General features: G+C 41.3%; 1 protein-coding gene across 5 annotated transcripts in view; it reads left to right on the plus strand.

Annotated features, from left to right (window-relative positions):
• MAST4 (microtubule associated serine/threonine kinase family member 4) overlaps positions 1-16,511 on the plus strand; it is a 474,263-nt gene that overhangs the window by 410,985 nt on the left and 46,767 nt on the right. For all 5 annotated transcript variants that reach the window (XM_075066982.1, XM_075066983.1, XM_032805207.2 and 2 more), the window contains 2 exons: positions 7,009-7,070; positions 15,085-15,170. In XM_075066982.1, the coding sequence (XP_074923083.1) occupies positions 7,009-7,070; positions 15,085-15,170 (148 nt within the window). The remainder of the gene's footprint in view (positions 1-7,008; positions 7,071-15,084; positions 15,171-16,511) is intronic.

A 16,511-nucleotide genomic window follows, 5' to 3' on the forward strand; every position in this document is an offset into this window, starting at 1 on the left:
GCCAAAGTGCTTCTGAAATAAATGTAGTCGAACTTTACTAATTCTGGGTCACTGAGAACGAAAATGATGCTTAAAATTGTTGATTGGCTCTAATCTAGCTGTTGGGCTCCAGACTACAGCAGTGGAATCTCCTGGCAGGTGATGTTAGGGTTTCCATGTTCCGTGACCGTCAAAAGGATCTTGTCCCATTCTTCTTCATGGAAGGTGATCTTGTAGCCTGCAACAACATCGATGGTGTGATGGCAGCCCTCAACATCGTTCACGATCCAGATGAGTGGAGACTGTTCATTGATTCATCGAAGACGAGTCTTAAAGCTGTTTTGCTGCATAATGGCAATGTTTTGCCATCAATTCCAGTTGGTCATGCAGTCCATATGAAGGAAACCTATGACAACATGAAACAACTTTTGAGGTGCATAAACTATGACCAACATCAGTGGCAGCTCTGTGGCGATTTGAAGGTTGTTGCTCTCTTGCTTGGTCTGCAGACTGGATACACAAAGTACTGCTGTTTTCTCTGCGAATGGGATAGTCGTGCAAGAGATTCCCACTACATCAAGAAAGATTGGCCACTCCGACAGTCATTGGAGCCTGGGAGGAAAAGTGTTCAGCATCCACCACTTGTGGAATCAAGGAAGATTTTGTTACCACCCTTACACATCAAGCTGGGTCTGATGAAGAACTTTGTCAAGGCCATTGACAAAACACAAGCAGCTTTCAAGTACCTCCGTGGAAAATTTCCAAGGTTAAGTGAAGCTAAGATAAAGGAAGGTGTCTTTGTTGGTCCTCAGATTCGTGAACTTCTTCGAGATGATGCATTTGACCATGCACTGCGTGGCAAGGAAAAGACGGCATGGAAAGCCTTCCAGTTAGTGGCAATAAATTTTCTCGGAAACAACAAGGCAGACAACTACAGGTTGTTGGTGGAAAACCTCCTCAAGGCATACAAAAGCCTTGGTTGCTACATGTCACTAAAGATACATTTTTTGCACTCTCATCTAGATTTTTTTCCACCGAACTGCAGAGCAGTGAGCGACGAGCACGGCGAGCGATTTCACCAGGACATTGCAACAATGGAGAAACGCTATCAGGGCAAATGGAGCCCATCAATGCTTGCAGACTATTGCTGGACAGTGACAAGAGATGCTCCATTTAATGAATACAAGAGACAAGCCAAGAAGCGCCGAGTAGACACTGAATAGGACTAAACTATGTACATAATAGTTTTTTGCCTTTTGTTTCATAATAAATTTTATTTATATAACCCTTTTGCTGATTTTTAAAGTGTTACATAAACAGGACAGGTGAAATATTATCATGTAAAGCAACCATAAACACATGAAAAGACCTAGGTTTACAATTTATGATTAAAACTCTACTATCTACACAATATACATAGACATAAAATGTAAAAACTTAAATATCTTAGAAACAGTAGCCAATCAGTTGTTTTAATTGTCATATTTGAATTCAGCACATCAAAATACATAATAAATACCACATTTTATCTCTGAAGCAGACGACTTCTCAAAAATTGTAGACCAGTGTAATTAAGGCTACGAATCAGTCACAGATTCTGTGATTTTATGAGACCTCCGCAACTTCCTCAAAATTCCACTAATTCAGCCCTGGGTGGTGGGGCTTGGACTTGCTTACCCTCTAACCCCATCTCTGTGTACATTTCTGTGCTTCTATTGTTTATTGCTCATGTACTGTCTGTGACTTTTAATAAAAATACTCATGCCAAAATCTTAGCCTTACCGATGATCATAGACAATACCAGCAGCTGTAGCAGAGGGTGGTGCCAAAGCACCAGCTTCCATTAGAGGGGGTTCAGACATGCAGCATAGACTACTGGATGTCTTACAACACTCTGGTCCTTGGTGGTTGGCCCTCCCAATCAATGAGGCCATTTATGGAACCAGCCAGGAGAGTATAGCATACCCCCTGCATCCTATGCCCCCACCCTAAAAAGGATTGAGAGGTGATGTTTTGTAGCAGCTAGAGGGGCAGAGTTTCTGTTTATTCACCCAGCACCGAACTCCTTAGTGGTGTAGGCAGCGACTGAAAGATCCGGACTGCAACACCCTCAAGCAAGACCCGCAGATGCCAAATACCTTGACCTTCTTGGGAGGGAAAGTATTTTCATCAACCACCCTCGGATTTAGAATTGCTAACTACCATGCCCTGTTAGCAAAATATCATTTTACTAATTATTCTAAAGTTGTGGAGTCTAATGACAAATTTCCCCAAGAAGACAGGCCTCAATTCCAAGCCCTCATAGATGAATGTAAGCTGGTGGCTAAAACCTGGTTCCAAGCAGCAGTAAGCATAGCCAGTACCGTATCTAGAGCTATAGCTAGAGCCATAGTCATGATGCATGAATCATGGCTTCATTCTTTGGTGTTCAAGATATTCTTTTGATAATATTATCAAGGACTTGCTCTTTGAGTCTAGTCTCTTCAGTGAAAGACTTGATGAGACATTACTCTTGGTAAAGCACTCCAGAACAGCCCTCCACTTCCTGGGCATTTATACCGTGGCCCCAAAGAGAGAACACCACAGGCAGACTGCTGCCTCAACCGTTTTGTTACCAGCACCCTTACAAACCACTGTGCAAATACCAGAGGGTACAAAGATCAGGTATACAGCTTTCTCTTCAACCACCACTGCTCAACCCAATCCACCAACCAGGGATTTCTTTTGACAAGATGCTTGAGAAATGGATCCCCTTATTGGCACCATTCCCTACTACCCCCAAACCTTTGGTGGCCTCACCCTTTTTGCCAGGGAGGGAAATAACAAAAGACAAGTGGATACTACAGATCATCCACTCCGACTACACTCTCCCCTCCCCCCTCACAAGCCCTCTTCTGGGTCCCTCTTCAGAGACCATTGTCTTGAAATCTTCTATAGGAAGTGAACTCTTCTCCTGTAGCGAGGGGCTATAGTGCAAATGCCACTCCAAATCGAGGGAACGATTCTACTCCCCATACTTCATCGTTCCCAAGAAAAACGGAATGGAGATCAGTTCTCGTTCTATTCCAGCTAAGTGTTTGTTTGAAAATGAAAATTTTGTACGGTCACACTGACATCAATAATGCCTTCTCTGGAGGGAGGGCATGTGGTTCATGGCTCTTGAAGTGGAAAAAATGCTTATTTTCATGTGGGCATTCATCCATCCCACAGAAGGCTCTTCAGATTCCTGAGGAGCACTTTCAGGTCAGAGTACTCCTGTTTGGGATAGCTAAAGCACCCCACGTTATCTTTGCGAAGTTTTTCTAAGTGGTGGTGGTCCAGATGAGAGTAAACAGCTCCATTGTCTTCCTCTATCTGGACGATTAGCTACTAACAGGCAAATCCAGTCCAGAGCCCAGTCAGTGACTATATTCTTACTCTCTCTTCTGGCATCCTTGGGACTCTGCATAAACAAAGAAAAGTCCACTTTTTAGGAGTCTTTTTAGGAGCAACCCTAGACTCGATCTCAGCGAAGGCCTGTCTCCCTATGGACAGATTCTAGGCTGCGAACAACTGATATGACCAATTTCCCATAGACTTCCTGCCGTCAAGGTCTGTCTAGGCCACATGACCTCATGTACCTACATAACCTCATTCACCAGACTTCTGTTACCCGACGGCCTGGCTCTGGTCAATTTACCCACCAAACAGAAACAATATGAATACCAAGGTTACAATCTATACTAAGATCACAGCTGCTCTCATATGTTAGACAAACCTGCAACAACTGCACACGGGAGTCCCTTTCCTTCCACCCACACCCAACGTGACCATAATCACAGACATGTCCCTCATAGGGGGAGCCCACATTGCGCCAGGCATATAGTTTTCTGGGGATGGGGAGGGGCAGGATATATATCAATCTACTGGAGCTGAGGGCAGTCCATTCAGCTTGCAATTCATTCTTTCCACTTATATGTTCTCCTCATGTCCAGACAACATGACAACAGTCTTCTACATAAACAAGGCAGACACAAATCTCTTCCTCCCTGTATAGAGATAATCAGTTTATGGCATTGGTGCATCAGGAACCACATGCCGTCCAGGTTCACAGAACTCTGCGATGGACAATCTCAGCAGACATTTCTGTACAAACCATGAATGAGGGAGATGCATTTCTTTGCTGAATGATGTTCCCGCTTGGTAGTGAACGCCATCCTGGGATCCATTCGCCTCCCAGATGAACAAGGAACTCCATCTATAACTGCTGTAGAGAAGCACTAGGCCAGGACTCCAGGGCCATGCCCTCCTATTTTCCTGAACATACCACTGAGGTACACCTTTCCTCCCGTCTCACTGCTACCACTGTGAAAGATTCATCACGACAAAGCTTGAATCATTCTCATGGCATCTAACTGACTCAGATAGTTCTGGTTTCTGGTTATCTTACAAATGTCAATCTGTCTGTCCGCCCATAAGCATCCATCTCTTCCCAGATCTGTTAACTCAGGAGAATATCAAGATCAAACATCCCAGCCTGTACCCTCTTCAGCTTATGCCCTGGTATTTGCATGAGCATCAGGCCTAGAGCATTCATATTCAGAGGCCATTCAGTCTATCCCCTGTCAAAGCAGAAAAGGCTCTAGAAAATGCTATTTAACTATATGGAGGCATTTGTCTATTTGGATGCAATAGAACCAGTTATCGCCAGAGTCAGCAGATAATCCTACTATTTTGGACTGTCTCCTGCCCCTGAAGACTTGAAGGCTTCCCATAGGTTCGCTGCATGTCTGTCTAGCAGCCAGCAGTGCCTTCCATCCTCCTGCAAAAGGCCACTCCATTTTTACTCACCCAACAGCAGTTAGATTCCTGAAAGGTCTCCTTAGGACCTTCCCACCAATGGTGAAATTAGCACTGCAGTGGGAACACAACCTTGCACTCTCCATATTTGCCAGACCACCCTTTGAACCATTAGCCGTGTTTTCAGTGCGCCACCTGTCCATGAAGGTTACCTTCCTAGTCACTGTCACATCACCCAGAAGCATGAGTGACTCGCCATACATCATATTTCATAAGAAGGTTTCCCTTCAACTCCACTTGAAATTCATCCCCAAGGTAATTTCTGAGTTTCACATGAGTCAAGCTATTCACTTACTGGTATTCTTTCTGAAAGCTCAGATTTCCGGTGGGAGGAGACTTCACTCTCTCGACATCAGATGGGCTTTGATTTTTCTTTCTGCAAAACAAAACCAGTTGGGAAACCACCAAGGTTATGTATCAGAGCTATCACAAGGACCAGTGTTATCTGCTCAGAGACTCTCTAAGTGGATCTCTGGCTGCATCATTTTTTGTTATCAGTTGACGTGTATTCTTCGTGATGGGGTGACGCCCTATTCTACTAGAGCACAAGCAACCTCAATAATATCTTTTTGAAAAGTGCCTGTGCTGGATGTTTGTAGGGCAGCTACCTGGATCTCCATCCATACCTTCATGAAACTTTACGCCTCAGTCTAGGCCTCTTCAGCAGATGCAACAGTTGGAACAGCAGTTTTACAGATATCTATATCAACTCCTTCTCCCGCCTTCCGCATATGACTACTGCCAACCAATCAGTCACATGTGGAATATACGTAGAAGCCAACACTCAAAGAAGGAATGGAGGTTACTTATCTATAACTGGAAGTTCTTTGAGGTGTTTGTTCCCTATCTGTATTCCACTACCAGTGCTCCTTCTCCTCCATTTCAGATCTTAACAAATTTGCAGTAAGAGAAGGAAGTAGGTTGGCAGTGCTCTGCACTGCCCCTTGTTTCAGTGCACAAGGAGTGCAATGGCACAGACCAATGGACATTGCTTGCTAGAAATCTCCAGTCTCAGGCATGTGTGTGCGTACATACCGGTATGTGGAATACAGGGGAGGAGGGACACGCATCTTGAAGAACCGCCAGTTACAGATAAGTAACCTTAATTTCTGCAGGATAGTGAAAGCTAAGATGAGCTATTTGATTATTCAGTATATATTTCTCCATTGCCTTTCATGGTAGAAACAATTAAGATGAATACTAGAGAGACTAATATCTTTTATTGGACCAACTTTTGTTGGTGAGACAAGTTTTCAAGCTTACACAGAACTTTTCTCCAGGTTTGGATTAATCGTGATTCCTACTTAGGCTCAGACCCTGCAGATATGTTCCTTTGGCGGCAATGACAGTGGTGTTCAGTGACCAACCAGCATATTAAAGCAAAGTATCATTTATTTAGAGCACAAGTATTACAGAGCAAACATATCTTAAAAACAATCAAACACACTGTGTGAGTGTCTAGTTTACCAGGTGGTTAACATTTTCCACATAGGGCCCCTAGTACGACTAGTTTCCGTAGACTCTTCCCAATGCATCTCTGTGTCAGCTTGTCTCTTTGTCGAAGCTCACTAACTGTCTCTGGACAGTCCCTGGTGACTCACCTCCCTTCACAGGAATTGCTTTTTAATTATTTTATCCCTTAGATCTGGTAACTCCAAGCTCTGGCAAAACAAGGTTTACAGCATACTTGAGACAGGATACAGGATCTTTTAAGCCAACAGTTTGCCCCATTGTCTTTCAAGTGTCTACTGAAATGATCATATGTAGGAAGCCTTTGTGTTACTTCCTTGTATGCTGTTCCCACAGCCCTGTCCTGCTAGATCAGTACATTCCCACAGGGAAGTTTTAAAACCCCAGTACACAGTAATTTCCTCTCACTGCCCCAGGCACATACGGGGTTCATAAAGTTGTTACATCTCAGTGTTCATAACATTATTACATTGCAGCTCCATTTCTGTCACAGAAGGATTCATAAAGGTATTCGACAACAGATCAGAATTTCCAAAAGGGGATTATCCTCCTAAACTGAGAACTTAACTGAATTTTGAAGGTCATTTAACCACTAATATAGGTAATGCAACACTTGTTAATTCTCCATTCCAGAGAAGTGACTTTTTCAAGTTTTAGTTTGGCACTTGCTTCTGTTTGCTATATGTATTCTAAAATGAAGTTTCTATTCTTTGTTTTCAGAAATAGCTCAGCTAGCTAACTATGACAGTGGCACAGCAGAAACTCCAGAAACAGATGAATCGGTAAGTGTAAGTCTTCCTATTGCAGTTGCGGTGGCTGATGTTTTTAGCAGATCAGTTCTAAAAATACAATGATGTGTTAATTGCGTTTCATTACATTGTCTAGTAGATTTTTTTTACATGGCTGGCTGAACAGAATATAGGTTAACTTTCAAACTAATGCCAGGGTGCATAACTGATTAAAGATAGCAACAAGCAATAGCCCAGTTATGCCTTCTGTTTTCAGGACGTTGTAATTTTCACCATTTTCATAAAGTCACTAATATTTACTTCTGTGTATGGAGTTAGCTATTGCTAGAGACTCGCTTGTTACATTTTACATTTCTGCTTAATCACTGTATTTTTTTCTCTTTTTGAAAAGGATTTAAAAATCCCTCAAACTAAAACTAGAAATTTTTGCACAGACTTTTTAAGTGCTCCACTTACACAGTGATCCAAAATTTAAGAGGGTGTAATGCACTGAACAGATAAATGTCAACAGGTTGAAATGGTAACTCTAGATTTGGAAATGACAATCTGTGAGTAGGATGATTGTGCATTGAGTTGAAAAGATGTTTTGTTGCACCTTGAAGATACATATTGTGAAGATATTATACTAGGGCTGTGGGTAGTAAAAAGTAATATAAAATAATCCTTTGCAGTGACTTGTTTAAATTGCCCAACGTAGAATAAAAGTCAGTGGAGATGACTGAAATTACTGGTGTGCTTAAGGGCAGAATTTGGCCCATTATAATAAAAAACAAAACACCTATCCATTTTTCTTCTAAACAAATAAACCATAGAATACACAGAGGTAGGATTACAGTGCAGTGTCGCAGCAAAAAAAAAAAAAAAATGCCTTTGGGCTGCACACATAATTCAGTTGAGTAATAGTTAATTGGCATGACAAGCTGTACAAGTATTGCTAACGTGTAAAATAGAATCCTCAGGTATCTGATAAAAATACTTCCAGTATTTCCAGGAAAAGGCCTCAGACTGTGTCTGGGGGTTTTTCATCTTATGATCATTCCTGATTTGGTGGCAGGATGCCATCTACAAAGGGTTCAGGTGCTGTGACACGGAGGTAACTGTACCTTTCTATACACCTTTGGTCCATCTGCGTCTGAAATATTGCATAGATCTGGGCACTTAATTATCAGAAATATACTGACAAACGGGACAGACATTAAAGAGGAATAAAAAATATATTAGGGGACTGGACTTACTGAATTATGCAGGGTGACTAACGGTTAAATATGTATCAGGTTACATATCAGGAAACACTTCATGATGTATTGTGTTAGTCTCTGGAATAATCACCCATGGGACGTGGTGCAAACCATGTTGCTTAGCAAATGTAAAACTAGACTGTCCAAAACACTCATAAATGGGTAATTAGGAACAGTCTTGTTGCGGCAAGCAAATTAATTAAATGACTTAATAGGTCTTCACTTCCAGCTCCAGATTATATCATTCTGTTAGCATGCCTAGTTGCTTTCATGTACTGTGTTGTTATATATACCCTATTTGTGCAAAATGGTTGCTTTTTCCCCACTGCCTCCTGTCCTTTTCAAAATGCCCAGACCGACACCAGCGATGATCCTTCCCTTTTCAATGGGGGATATCCTCAGAGGTTCTGAAGACCTACAAGTTGCAACTTGGCAATACAGGAAAGCAAGGCTAATTCATTTAGTGCTGCCACACTGGGCCATACCCACCTGAGATAGGTTAAAATAATTAGATGTTTACCACTCATACCCCAGTGCCACTTGGTGTGTTGGGGGGTACATGTTGGTTGAGAACTCTGTGGAAATACCTTGAGCCCTCTGTGAAGGAATATACATACCAGACACACTCTCTGGAGTTCAGACACACTCTCTGGAACTAAAACCTCTCTCTCCCATCTGGCATATCAGACCTATTTTGAGGAAGGATATGGGAGAGAAAGTTCTTCACTAAATCCTGGGGCCCAATTGAGTGGCTTCCCCGGATTTCAACATTTATTTAAACTGGTTTTGCAAGAAATGAAAAAGTTGCTGAACACACAAACAACAAATCAAGTAGGAAGAAGGATTTCTTTGCCATACATATAGGAAAGCTTTATATCATTGAGTATCCCCAAACTTAATTAAGAGTTAAGTTTCCCAGTGGTGCCTCACACCTTTCCAGAATGTCGAGGTTAGCTACACTTCAAACCCTGGCAACCACGATATGAAGAGTTGAGATACATGCCATCCCTACAATGTAACCTTAACTCTGTCCTCTGTGCATACTAGTTTTTCATTTTCTATGGAACATATGAGCACTCTAGGACATAATCTTGACATTTCTCTTTGCTAAGGCAAAACTGGGGTTTAGGTCAAGCATAGTGAAAAGGAACTACTTGTCCTCACTCAAGCACTGGGTCTTGTCCACACACAGGGGTGGCTCCAGGCACCAGCATGCCAAGTGCGTACCTGGGGCGGCAAGCCACGGGGGGCATTCTGCCGTTAGCCGCATGGGCAGCAGGCAGGTTGCCTTCAGCGGCATGTCTGCGGAGGGTCCGCTGGTCCCGCGGCTTCGGCGGACCTTCCACAGGCGTGCCGCCGAATCTGCAGGACCGGGGACCTCCCGCAGGCAAGCCGTCTAAGGCAGCCTGCCTGCCGTGCGTGGAGTGCAAAATACCTAAAGCTGCCCCTGTCCACACAAACCACCTCAGACTTTCAAAATGCAACCTCCCCGTCACTCTTCCCTTGATGATTTCTTCCAAAATAGTGCCTTCACTTAGCCCCTACTTAGCCCCAGAAATCACTCTCATGTATGCCACCACATTATTGATAATCCCCGGGACAAGTACAGCCTTGTGCACCACTGCTAACTCAACCTACAAAACTTTGTGCTGAAATAAGGCATATTTGATCCCTTTGATGTCCTTGTGCACGTCTCATAATAGCTGTGCCAATATGCTCCAACAAATCCCTCCACCATTCAATACAACTACACTGACAGTGTTGGAGTGCATGTCAATAAATGCTAGAATTCAAATCTGTGGAGCACAACGTAAACAACGCATTCTCTTAGTCCTTCCTCATGTCTGTTTATTATGGTAAATTATTCCCACCCCATGTACTGAACAGGGGCGGTCCTAAACTAGCTGCCAGCAACTGTTGTCCTAGGCAAACCATACAATCGACACCCAAACCCCAAGGAGATATAGGCTAAGGTTTTTGGTTAACTAGGAAACATTTTGCCCCTTTTTTTCCTTGTAATGTTTAAGCATTTTTTTTTTTTTAAACAGAGGCTTAATTATTTGGTTTGTCCGTCCATCGTTCTGTCCAATGAATGTTTCTGAGATGAGATAAAATAGAGACACAAAATTTTCAGAATAGATTTGTACATGACAGCTAGATAATATTTCAGTCCAATTTCAAATAAAAATGCAGTACAAATGTTAATTATAATTTTTATTTTTACAAATCCAAAATCATCCATACGCTATCCTGCTTTAACTGCCATTACCACCACTCCCAGGACAGAAAGAAATAAGAAAACTCTTCATGAACTTTAACAAAACACTCCAAATAAAGAACACTCTGTGCTCTTAAAACGTGACTTTTCTTGCTTTAAGTTTTGCAAATTCAGTCACTAGTTCTTTTAGATCCAGTTTTCCGGCCATTTCATGGTCTTTTGACATTGTGGCAAGTCCAACAGGTGTCTCTTGCACCATTGTTGAACACGGATATGTTTTTATCAATTTGAAGCTATGTTCCCTACTAGTTACAGAAACTGACAAAGTTAAAAGAATGCATAGAGCTATAAAAATGTTTGGAAAACTGAGTTTATTTTCACAAACAAACTTCCTTTGGAGTGGAATGTTTCTTAAGTCATCTTGAAAAAGCCTGACACTCACTACACAAAACTGTAGCATAAATGTCTTTTGAATTTTTGTGAGTGAATGCCGACTCCAGTTTTATACAAAATTCTCTGATCTGTTTTGCTGTTTTCTTTTGCAAGCTGTGGATATCATATAGAAAGCCAAATACTGACTCTAGCTGCTGCATCTGTTGAAATCTTTCATCAACCGCGTGAACAGCAGTATCAAGGACTGCGAAGTAGAAATTCACTTTGAACCTTTGTTTTGGGTTCTGAATGGGTGTATTTTGTCCTTCATATGAAAACTGCTGTTTCTTTTGCCAAATGCGAACTGGCTCTGGTTCAAATTCTGTCAGAGAGTCTATTTCTTCAGCAAGCTCGAGAGAATCTACCAGTGTTCTTTTGAACCCTTTATCACACCTGAATTCCTCCAAAATATTTGAGTTTGTTCCAGTTTTTGAATAGCAGAATGTATGTTCAAGTTCTTTTCCTGAAGCTGCTTACTAGTGAGGTTAATCTTGAAAAGGATATTATGTCACAAAATGAGTGAAGTCACAAATTTGAACTTGGAAAGGCCGTTTACAAGAGCTTCTGCATCTGAATGTGCTGTATTGCCATATGATCCAGTAAAGGTAGTATTATCAGAAATTTCAGTTAGGGCATCATAAATGTTTCCAAGTTCGTAGCAAAGAGGCTTCAAAGCATCAATGAGTCTGACAAGACCCATCTTGTCTAAGTGGTTTCACAGTTGGGAGATTCTGACTCACCATGTGAATTCTCTAACGATGTGTTGAGCCTGAGAAAAACACACAAACACGTTGCACCAGGTCAAAGAAACTGCTTGCCTCCAAACAGCATGTAGCACCATCACTGACAAGCAGATTCAGAGAATGCGCACTGCAAGGAACGAAAAACAGATGATGACATTGTTTCAAGCTCTTGTAGAATAGTTTCAGTCATAAATGTTCCAATCATCTCCTTCAGTGGTACGAAACACCAAAAAATGTTCCTTTATGAGCACTTCAACATTATCATCATATGCAGACTTCTCCATATCCACAAAAAGAATGATCATCGTCGTTTGTTCAACTTGACTCACTTCTGGTATACAGTCTAGTATTATTGAAAATTATTTTGCAAAATGGGCAGCTTCTACAATTTTCTTTTTAATGGCATTTTCTAGGATTTGAATCAGTTCATTCTACATATTTTTTCCTAAGTAATGAACTTGTGTTTCTTGATCAGTTATTTTATGTAGATGCTCTTTCATGACTGGATCAACCAAAGCTAGTAGTTATTCAACAAATTTTAAAAAGTTTCCATTATCTGGAATATTTCATTTCTACCGCAGCCATGAAATGCTAAATTTTGCCCACTGAGAATTTTTACTAAAGCAATCAGATGCTCTAATGTTTGTTGCGAATATTCTTTTTTCCTTGATCACACGTAAATTTTCTTCATTGATAGTTTTTTCTTTTTTCATTCATAATTCAAGTTTTCCCATTTTGAAAACATTACAAATGTTCTGTACTACTTTCCTGTGAAGAGAGAATTGAAGACATGTTTTTCCAGTCCTTCAAACCATTTTCAGTAAGTGATGTACCAGTTGCTTGATTTCTAAACAACTTGCAGCAAAAGCAAAACAGAGTCCTTTGACACTGAATATTGTAACCAGTTTCGATAAATTTCTTCCCCATTAATGAGTTTCCTTTTGTAATGCTGAGCAGAGAATTTTCTTTTATTTCCATCCTTACGGAAGGGAAATTCATGAATTTGTTTGGGTCCATGTTCCACAAGAATTTCCACTGTCATCACATCTGGGCCATGAAGCTGGGTCCCCATGCTCTAATTTGTTTGTAACTTACTCATCCTTTCTTCCTTCTACTTCAATTTCTGCACGTACCTCTGAAGGTGAATACATTTTCTCCACTTCCATATCAGTTTGATGCCATGAGCTGCCTTCATCTAGAAGTAAGTTTCCATTATCATGCATTTCCAAACTGCTTTTTTGTGTATGTGAGCTATCCTCATCTCAGAGTAATATATCTTCATCTCGATGTTCCAAACTGCTTCCATACGGATGTGAGCTAACCTCCTCTCCAAGTAAAATTCCGTCATTTGGATGCTGTGAACTGCTTCCATCTTTATTTGGATTAAAAAGAAGATATTTCAGGGAGGATCCCTGCTATTTTGCTTGGTCCTTTTCCTTCTTGGCCTTTCGTTTACGATACTCTGCTCCTGAGGACTTTCTTTTTCCTCTTTCTGCCATGGAGTGTTTGAATATTGTTATGTACTGTGCTCCCGACTGTAAGCATTATAGCGTTAAGGATTTCTGACACCCCCACCACATGGTTGGCCATTTAAACCACATTGCAGCTATCCCAACATGTCTTTTCACTGCTTAATGTTTCAGTGATTAGTAACATACACTCATTTACCTATTAAAACAGTTAGTTACGGCATTTACACAGAAACAAAATGACCTTTATCAATGTTATAACCCAACACTGGTTGTTTGGAAAGTAATCCCCTTCCTCACGGTTACCCGCTTGGAGTGTCACGTCATCACTTTCATAGCCTATTAAGCATTAACTCTCTTACTTTTATTTTATGGACCTTATTTATTGCATGTGAACCAGTTATAACAAATAAAAGTTCATAATTATACAGCCTGATAATAACACTTAAAGATACTCACATTTTGGATTTATAATGCTGAAAGACATTATTCTTTATTCTTTGGCCCCAAGAAACACAATTTTCCATAGTATTTGCTCGATTCTTAACCATCTACCTGCGACGTGTTAAAATGACCGTTTGACATGCATCAACTCGCAATATCTCCGCTCTACATGAATTTCTGGCTATGCGACCTTGATGTATATTCGAGTTAGGTGTCACTAGCGTTGCAGCTCTTGCCGCTAGTGGACGTTTCATTGTGGCTGAGTTACTGCTTATCAAAATTGCAGAGTGGGTCATCATGACTCCACATCACAAACTGAAAAAAAAAAAAAAATCACTAAAATATTTTTTTGCAGTAAATAAAAGATTTGACGTATTAATAAATTCTCAGACATGTAGAGAAATGAATTATAATTAATATTCTCTCCGTACGTGTTATTTTATTTGTATTTTATTCATCTTTTTCCTTTTTTTTATTTTATTTTTCATTTGATTTTTTTTCTCAAATTTGGCGCCCCGTTTAACTGGGCACCCTAGGCTACCGCCTAGTTTGCCTATATGGACGGGCCATCCCTGGTACTGAACCATTCTTAGTGGCTGTTGCCAGTTCCAGGAGGCAGGGTTAAGGTTGTGGTGTAGGAGTGGCCAAACTTTATATTTCCTGGTTTTCAGAGATTTGACATCCTGGAAAGACATGATGCACCATTGTGCGATCTTAACCTTAACTCTACATTAATGTTTTGGGCACTTAATTGTCAGCCTTCCCATGTACTGCAGCCCAGCTTTCTGCCTCCATTTCTTCTGGTTCTTTGGCAATGATTACCCCAGTCACAAAATGTAGTGTTTAGTCTCTTCGCTGCTTTACATAATCTCCTCATCTCCAGTCTCTCTGCCAGTCCAGTCCAGCCATTTTCCTACCTCAGGCCTCCTCCCTAGGGAGAGGTGGGTGTTGGCGAGGGCCTCACACGCTGGGGAGAGGATTCAGGGACTGCCATGGAAGCAGTGGGAACGTTTTTGGAGCAGGGGAAAACATGAGGGGAGAGCATGGATGTTGGGAGTTTTGGGGGACAGAACTGACGCCATATTAGTCAATTAGTTCATGCATCCTTTGTGAGTCCATCCTGACCTATACATCAAGGACCAGATTTACAAAGGTGCTTAGGCACCTAAGTGCCTAAGCTGGTTCAGTGTCTATCTGCATCCTTAGCTGGCTAAATATTTTTGTGAATTTGGCCCCATGTATGTCTGCCAGCACCTCACCACAGAGGTGAGTGGATTAGTAGATGCAGAATAGTTTATAACTTTCTGATGGAATAACAGCTTGTTTCAGAGCCTTCTCTGTCCCCTGACCAGTTGAGCTGTGGCTGATTGGCCAGAGCCAAAAGAACACTCCATCGTGCTTTTGATGAGCATGTTTCAGCCTGAGGACAGTAAAGAATTTTTTCTGTTTTATATATGTCTGTAGAGTGTTAACTTTGTTCTCTTTCCTTTTTTTACTTAAAAGAGCTCTAATACATCAGTGAAGCTCCGGAGGAAACCTCGTGAAAGTGATTTTGAAACAATTAAACTGATTAGTAATGGAGCTTATGGGTGAGTAATCCATGAATGTAACAGCTTTTCTGTATTTTGTTTGTGCATAATTTCCCATTATTTCTTACTGTAAACAGCAGAGAGGGGCATATGAATGTGTGTGTGCGCACCCATGTGTGCCTGGGTGCTTTTCTAATTCTGGTTTCTAGTCCAAATGCATTTCCGTTATTGCTGACAATTGTGATGTGCAAGAAACAATTGAGCTTTCTGCAGACTGGTGCTAGTCAGTAACAAAATCCAGTGTAGCCAGCATACTGCAGCATCTTAAATTAAGATAACATATATTCTCATCGAAAAATATGCTTGGGAACTTGTAGAACTAGATGCCACATGAAGCTAAAGATGAAATGTTAAAATGGAGTTTTGAAGAAAATTTAAAAAGTCTTAGCTTAATATTGAAAGCAGAATTTTTTCAAAATTTGAAATGGAGTATAATTGAATCTGAAGGAGTACAGTGTAAAATAGTGTTCTTACCCTAAAAACATAGACATCTTTTTAAATTAATACATAAAATATTTTTTCTCAATGGAAAATAAATGTGTACCAGTCTGTTTAAACCATAGATGCCTGAATGATGTCAGTTCTCCATTGGCAGTTTTTCAGTTCAAGGGCCTCACTTACCTGGATAAAAATGGAGACCACTCCTCTTTCATTTGGAAATGCAACACACAGCGATTGCATGTCTCAGCATGTGATGCTCTATTTTGGCAATGCCATGCTGCTCAGATTAAGATCAGACATTGCATGCTGTGCCCTGTGGTCTTTTCTGGGCTCCACCTCTGTACACGAAAGAATTAAGGCAGGTCCATAGATCCAAACTCCTGTGCTGGGAGAGGCTCAAAAAATGGACTCAAACAATTTGGGTCAACCCTATGGTGGTTGAGGAGCCCACTACCAAAGAAAGTTGGCTCTGCTATGGGAGGAGGAGCTGTTTCCTGGTCCTGACCTCCTCATGCTGATTCTAGCCCTTTCTGCTCTCAGCCAGAATGTGGCAGCTGCATTATATGACTGAGTGCTCACTGCAGAATTTCTGAATGTAGAAGAGGGAGCCACTACAGTCCACCTTCCTATCCAGTCCAGTGGAACCTCATGCTCACTTTCAATGGCTAGAGGCTTGAGATCACAGCTAATGCGCCTGTCTGGTCACAGTTAGGGTACGTCTACACTGCACGATATTTCAAATTAGCTTAAACCGATATTACAAAACAGATCTAATAAAATCGGTTTAGCGCGTCCACAGTGGGATCACGAAATCGATTGTTTGCGTCCATGGTCCAAAGCTACCATCGATTTCAGGAGCGGTGCACTGTGGGTAGCTGTTCCTCAGCTATCCCATAGTTC

This window comes from Chelonoidis abingdonii, chromosome 6 (assembly GCF_003597395.2).
Source record: "Chelonoidis abingdonii isolate Lonesome George chromosome 6, CheloAbing_2.0, whole genome shotgun sequence".
NCBI lineage: Eukaryota > Metazoa > Chordata > Testudines > Testudinidae > Chelonoidis > Chelonoidis abingdonii.